Source organism: Clupea harengus, chromosome 14 (genome assembly GCF_900700415.2).
Source record: "Clupea harengus chromosome 14, Ch_v2.0.2, whole genome shotgun sequence".
In the NCBI taxonomy this organism is placed as follows: domain Eukaryota; kingdom Metazoa; phylum Chordata; class Actinopteri; order Clupeiformes; family Clupeidae; genus Clupea; species Clupea harengus.
The window spans coordinates 908,432-915,931 of NC_045165.1; the positions used below are offsets into that span (position 1 = coordinate 908,432).

The 7,500-nt window shown below is 42.0% G+C and overlaps 1 protein-coding gene across 1 annotated transcript in view; it reads left to right on the forward strand.

Annotated features, from left to right (window-relative positions):
* Window positions 1-7,117: 7,117 nt before the first annotated feature.
* nt5c1ab (5'-nucleotidase, cytosolic IAb) overlaps window positions 7,118-7,500 on the forward strand; it is a 6,919-nt gene continuing 6,536 nt past the window's right edge. Inside the window, exons 1-2 of the mRNA XM_031580600.2 lie at window positions 7,118-7,178; window positions 7,273-7,500. The exon at window positions 7,273-7,500 is cut by the window's right edge and continues 136 nt beyond it. Of these exons, the coding sequence (XP_031436460.2) occupies window positions 7,481-7,500 (20 nt within the window). The 5' untranslated portion in view covers window positions 7,118-7,178; window positions 7,273-7,480. The remainder of the gene's footprint in view (window positions 7,179-7,272) is intronic.

Below are 7,500 nucleotides of genomic sequence, written 5' to 3' on the forward strand. Positions count from 1 at the left end.
AATATCCAGAGGTCCTTATCTCGGACTACAAGGGACCTGACGACAACAAGGTCCTGTGTAACCTCCTTTTCTTCACACAATATCCCACGGCATGGCACACCACCCTCTGTGCTGCTTGGAAATGTGTGAGGAAGGGAGGAATAAGTAAAGGAAGACAAATTACACTCCAGGGGGCTATGGACTTCAAACTTACAGTTAACCTGTATCACAACGGGACTGTAATGGTACAAGGATCCGAAGTGAGCCTCACACAATTTCAGAGAAAGTTCAAAGAAATCAAAAGCAATACTCTGAAACACAAAAAAGATCCAGAAATAGAGACCACAGATAATTCTTCAGGAGCTGAGACAAGCTCAAACAGTCAAAATAGACAACAAGATCCCACCACAGTCATATCCAATGACATATGCCTAAAGACCTATGACTCCCCCGGTACTAAAGGACTGAGAGACACCTTGGTTGAACTTGAACAGGACTACATAACCTTCAAAGAAGAAACCAACAACAACTTGCTGCAACTCCAGAGCCAAATGAGCCACCCAAGCATGGATGTGGTTGGACAACTTTGCCTGGCAGTTAAGCAGCTGGAAGAGGCCAACCAGGAGCTACGGCAGGAGGTGAGGACTCTGAAAGAGGAGCTGTTGAGGAGAGAGTGGCACAGACCGGGTGCTAGGGGACATCCCCTGGACTACAGGAGCAGAGAATTATCAGACAAAAATACCATCCCATCTGATGGCAACACCGAGTCTGCGCACGTGCCTGTACCTCCAGCTCTACCACCTCAAGCCAGCGAGCAGGAGGCCTACCCAGAGCCGCAAAAGAAGGAGGAGCTGTCGAGGAGGAAATGGCACAGCCAGGGTCCTTGGGGACAGCCCTTGGACCGCAGGAGCAGAGAGCTGTCCGACAAATCCACCATCCTGTCCGGCGATATCACCGACTCTGCCCACGTACCTGTCCCTCCAGCTCTACCACCTCAAGCCAGCCAGCACGAGGGGAACCAGGAGCAGCGGAAGGAGGAGGAGCTGTTGATGAAAGAGCGGCACAGACAGGGTCCTAGGGGATATCCCTTAAACTGCAAGGACAGAAAGCTAAGAAACTCTGTTGATGTGCCTGTACCTCCAGCGTCACCTCAAGACTTGCAACCTCACCTTCATCATCAAAGCAGCAGCCATTGCTGTCCAGCCTCGTCTTCATCGAACATCAGCCATGGCCAAAAAGGAATGAAGCCTGCAGCAATAACGAACAACATCTTCATCCTGTGTGACTCCAATGGGAACCACCTAGACCAAAAACGCCTTTTCCCAAGGAGCCACGCCAAGAAACTTTGGTGCCCAACCACACAAGCAGCTCAAGATATACTGCAAAAAGGCATCCAAAACCCATCGCACATAATCATCCACACAGGGACAAACGATTTCAGTGCAAGAAAGACTGATGTGGCAGAAGCATTAATCGGTATAGTTAAATCTGCCACTCAAAAATACCCAGACACCAAGGTAATTATTTCCTCTTTACTCCCAAGACGTGACACACCAAAAAGTGTCATAGACCAAATTAATGCAAAACTGTTGTCCTTCTGTGCTGGAATACCTAATGTAAAGATTGCACATCATAATAACATTACTGTTAACCATCTGTATGACAATGTGCACATCCACCTAGAAGGAATGAAGCTGTTTGCCAAAACCCTTAAAGACACAGCATTGAACAGAGAAAGACGGTTAGGCCTAAGCTCAGTGAATAGTGCCATAATCCCAGATGGACAGAGCTCAGTCCAGGCACATAGGCCTCCTTATGCTGCTGCTGTATCTAATAGAGATACAGATCTGTCTCAGATAAGGTCAATGCTGCGACTTATATGTGATAGTCTCTTAAATTAGTTAAATGTTAAAACTTGGGTTATTAGGTCTAATTATTGTACCGAGTAGAGAAACATCATTAACTCTGGCAAACAATATTGTTGTAATGACATCTTTTAAAATTACCTGCTATAATGTTCAGGGAATACATTCTTCCTTATTTGGAGATAAGACTCGCAATGTTGATTTTGTAGATATTGTAAATAAATCTGACATATTGATAGCACTTGAAACTTGGAATAAAAATGGACAGGAACACTATTCCCTACCTAATTACAGAGAAATATATATACCCGCTATTAAACACACCAATGTTAAATGTGGCAGGAGCTCAGGAGGAATTATAGTTTGGTTCAGAGAATCTATTAAAAAGTATGTTCACATTGAGAGGAAGGGACCATCACATATATGGATCAAACTCTCAAAAGAACTCACTTTCTCCGATCATGACACGTACTTATGTGCCTTGTACATTCCTCCCTACGAATCACCATATTACTCCGAAAGCACATTTGAAAACTTAAAATCAGAGATCATTGCGTTTCAGTCAATCGGGAAAATACTCCTAATGGGAGACCTAAACGCTCGAACCGGAAACGACTTAGATTTCATTTACCCAGCTGGCCTAAAATATATAGAAACACTCCAACAAAACACCATTGTGAGTACATATAGACATACTTTCGATAACATACTCAATAAACATGGCAAGGAACTTTTACTAATTTGCAAAGACCTTGGCCTGTACATCGTCAACGGCAGAACAAGGGGAGACTCTCTGGGCAAATTCACCTACTGTTCATCCCTGGGAAGCAGTGTGGTGGACTACGCAATATCTGATTTAGACCCAAGCCAAATAAACAATTTCATGGTGATGCCACAGCTGCCTTTGTCAGACCATAGCCATATTACTATCAGCCTTAAGAAAAACCCTAACGTAGTTCAACAAAAAACAACACCAGCCTTACACCCACTCCCTGTAAAATACGCATGGAATAATGACAACCTAGAACAGTACATAACGCAACTAAACTCCATCCAAGTTGAAGATATGATTTACTCCTTCCTTTTTACCAAATTTGAAAACAGCAGGGAGAACATCAACTCAGCAGCCGAAAAAATTACAGAAATACTTTTAACTGCAGCTAAAAGGTCATTAAAAAAAGTCAAACACAGCACTACCAAAAAAAGTAAAATCAAGAATTCAAACAAAAACAAATGGTTTGACAAAGACTGTAAAAAATTGCGAAAAGAATTGAGATTAAGTTCAAACAATAAACACAGAAATCCTGCAAATCAAGAAATTCGAACACAATATCTTAACACCCTTCAGAAATACAAATCACTTCTAAGACACAAAAAAAATGACCATATGAATGCCCAACTCAAAGAAATGGAGGACGCATTAGATCATAACTCCTTCTGGGAACACTGGAATAACTTTGACAAAACAAGAAAAGAAAAAGTCATCCCATTAGTTGATGGAAGAAAATGGACAGAACATTTTGAAAAATTGTACAAAAAAGATAACCTAAATTCTAAACAAAAAACCTTAGAATCTCAGTTAAGAAAACTTGAAGAGACACAAAAGGACAGGCTAAATCAATTAGATTCCACTATAAAATTATCAGAATTGAACTCAAAATTAAAATCCCTCAAGAACAAAAAATCATGTGGCATAGATGGAGTGTACAACCAAATGCTAAAACACAGCACACCTAAATTAAGAGAGGCCACGTTAAAATTATTCAATTTAATCCTGTCTTCAGGCCATTTTCCAGAACAATGGAAGGTGAGCCACATCACTCCAATCCATAAAAAAGGTGACAAACTTAATCCTAATAATTATAGAGGCATCTCACAAGGCAGCAATTTAGGGAAAGTATTCTGTGGCATCCTGACCAATAGAATTCAAAAATGTATCCAGAACAACAATATAATAAATTCATCCCAGATTGGCTTTTCTCAAAACAACAGAACAACCGACCATGTATACACTTTGCACACACTCATAGAGGAACACGTACAAAATGTTAAAAAAGGTAAAATATTTGGCTGCTTTATTGACTTTAGCAAAGCTTTCGACTCAGTATGGCACGATGGACTTATGTTGAAATTAATTGATAGTGGAATTGGAGGCAAAACGTATGACATCATTAAAGATATGTATAAAAACAATAGATGCTGTGTAAAAATTCACAACAGACTAACAGATTATTTTGATCAGACAAAAGGAGTTCGACAAGGCTGTTGCTTAAGTCCAACCTTATTCAATATATATATTAATGATTTGGCCACAAAAATTGAAAGATCTTCGTCCCCAGGTCTTAAACTTCTAAATAAAGAAATTAAATGCCTGCTTTTTGCCGATGATCTCCTCCTACTCTCCCCGAGTCCAGAGGCGCTTCAGGAAAGTCTGAATATTATCAACGAATACAGTATAACATGGGCCCTTCCAATTAACCTGGATAAATCCAAAATCATTGTATTCCAAAAAAGACATTCCAAACACAATAATTATTACAGCTTCACAATTGGCGAAGAAAAACTGGAACAAGTAAAAAAATATTGTTATTTAGGACTAACGATTTCTTCAACTGGACTTTTTGATGGAGCAATAACAGATCTAACGGAAAAGGCAAGAAAAACCTATTACATGCTCAGGAAATCACTACTAAAATATAACCCCCCCATAAAACTCTGGCTAAAACTTTTTGATTCAATACTGAAACCAATATTACTGTATGGGAGTGAAGTTTGGGGAACTAAATTTAAAAATAAATTGGACACATGGGACAAAAGCCACCCCGAACTATTCCACTTGGAATTCTGCAAAAATATACTGGGTGTAAACAGGAGTTGCCCTAACATAGCGTGTAGAGCAGAGTTGGGAAGATACCCACTCCTTCTAGACATACAAAAGAGAGCAGCAAAATTCTGGAACCATCTGCAAATAAGCAAACCAGACAGGCACCACCACACTGCTGCCCAACTGAGGGATGGACACCCAGAGAGAGACCCCTTCAACTACCTTGTCCAAAAACATGGGCTCAGCAAGAAAGACTTAAGCATTGCCTCAAAACTAAAACAGTTAAAAGAAAGCTGTATAGAAAATTACACTAACTGCTGGAAGAATCAAATGAAAGAATCCAGCAAGCTAAATGTATACAGAACATTAAAAAAGGACTGCAAATTGGCACCATACTTAATCCAAATAAAAAATTATAAACAAAGAATTCTATTAACAAAGTACAGGCTCAGCGACCATAGTCTTGCAGTAGAAAAGGGGCGACACAGACAATGCTGGGTGGCTCCCGAAGGGAGACTATGCGTCCACTGCAATATTAACGCTGTCGAAAATGAGCCTCATTTTCTGACGGAATGTACAAAATACCACAATATAAGAAGTGCATATTACAAACAATTTGAATACATCCACCCAGGTTTCATAAACCTAACGAACCAACAAAAACTACCATTCCTCCTGGGGGAAATAGAGACCTGTAACATTTTAGCCTCCGAATATGTGCAGTCCTGCCACATCCTCCGAGAGCAGGCCATACCACCAATAAACATAGGCCTGAACTCATAGTGTTTTTTTTTTTTTTTTTTTTTTTTGTATCTATTCTTATCTGTCTATGTTTTTTCTTTACGTAATTATTATAATTGTAATGTTTTTTATTTAAGCATTTTTATTTTATGTATTTTTATTTATTTTTTTATTATTTAATTAACTTATCTGTTCCTGTATTACCATTGTTGTTATTATTGTTGTTATTATTATTGTTCTTATTGTTTAAGTGCTTTGGCAACAGTGTACCATACATTCATGCCAATAAAGCCATTGAAATTGAAAAAAAATTAAAAATTAAAATTAGAAAGAGAGAGAGAGAGAGAGAGAGGGAGAGAGAGAGAGAGAGAGAGAGAGGGAGAGAGAGAGAGAGAGAGAGAGAGAGAGAGGGAGAGAGAGAGATGGAGAGAGAGAGAGAGAGAGGGAGAGAGAGAGAGGGGGAGAGAGAGAGTGAGAGAGAGAGGGGGAGAGAGAGAGAGAGAGAGAGAGAGACGGAGAGGGAGAGAGGAAGGAAGCGAGAGGAAGAGAGAGAGAGAGAGGGAAGGATGGAGAGAGAGAAAGCAGGAGACAGAGGGGAGGGAGAGAATGATACCTTCAGTCCATATCCAATCATGATGAAAGCATATCTTTCACACACACTCTCTCTCTCACACACACACACTCTCTGTCACACACACACACACACACACACACACACACACACACACCCACAGCCCTGGAGAAAACACACAGACTTGCAAGATGCCACCAGCTTCTCTGTAAGTTGGGAAGGGAGGACGTATCGACCAAACGCAAAACAAATGCCTCCATTTCAAAGCTAGGCATCTCTTCTCCATCCTCTCCTCTCTCCTCCCCTTCCCGCTCTGCCTCCCGTACGCCGTGAATCGCTGGTGTGAGAAACACGAGGCTGAGCTCTGCTGAGGAGAGCGTGGAATTAAGAAAGACAAGAGAGAAAGAGAGAGGTGGGAGAGAGAAAGAGAGAAGGGGGAGAGAGAGAAAGAGAGAGAGAGGGGGAGAGAAAGAAAGAGAGAGGGGAAGAGAAAGAGAGAGGTGGGAGAGAGAGAAAGAGAGAGGTGGAGAGAGAAAGAGAGAAGGGGGAGAGAGAGAAAGAGAGAGAAAGGGGGAGATAAAGAAAGAGAGAGGGGAAGAGAAAGAGAGAGGTGGGAGAGAGAGAAAAAGAGAGGGTGATAGAGAAAGAGAGAGGGGGAGAGAGATATCGTGGGGTATCAGGTGGTTGCTGTCAACACAGGCGACACGAGAAATATCAAGACGCGGCAATGAACGATGTGAATCAGTCTCGCGTGGATAATGTCGCGGGTCGGAATATATCCTCCCCTGCCCGGAAACCCAGATCGGTGAGTGTTTACATCAAAACATGCAGCCGCGACAACGGGTTACATGAGTAAGATACTTGAGTTTGTAGCCTATAGGCCATGAGTGTGTGTGTGTGTGTATGTGTGTGTGTGTGTGCCCCCTGGTGCACTCATATAATAGTGTAATAACTGTCAAGTTGTTCTGTTATGTATCTCTGGCCTGTAATTTCTCAAGCCATTAAGCGTGAACACTGATAGCGCGACGAAGCACATACAAACAAGTGCCTTTTCGGTTGGATGAAAGTTTGTGATCGTGCCAGAAGAACTGTATGTAATCTCCCAGTGTTGACAGTAGGCAGTGATATCATACGATCCCAAGGCGACGGACGAGAGGATGCGACTACTCGTGTGGTCGTGTTGTGTTTGACTTTTAGAGTAAGTTGTATTCTTTTCTTTTTCAACGTATGAAATACATTCAAAGCGTATGGGGTTTTTTTTCCCCGAAACGTGAAAACTGGATTTTTTACAGCGACCGTGAGTTGGGCGATATGTCAGCGACGCATGAAACACTCTCGACGAGATGACGAGAGATACTCTTTGACCACGGGAAAGACGTCACAGAGGTTGCTAGCGGTTGATGGTAACGATGGTAACGTGTCCCGCGGCTGCGGCAGATCATCCACCGGCCGGCCAGCATAGCTGCTCGCCTACCCGCGCCCCTCCCCGCACCTCTGGCCATGAGCGGCAACAGCACCGC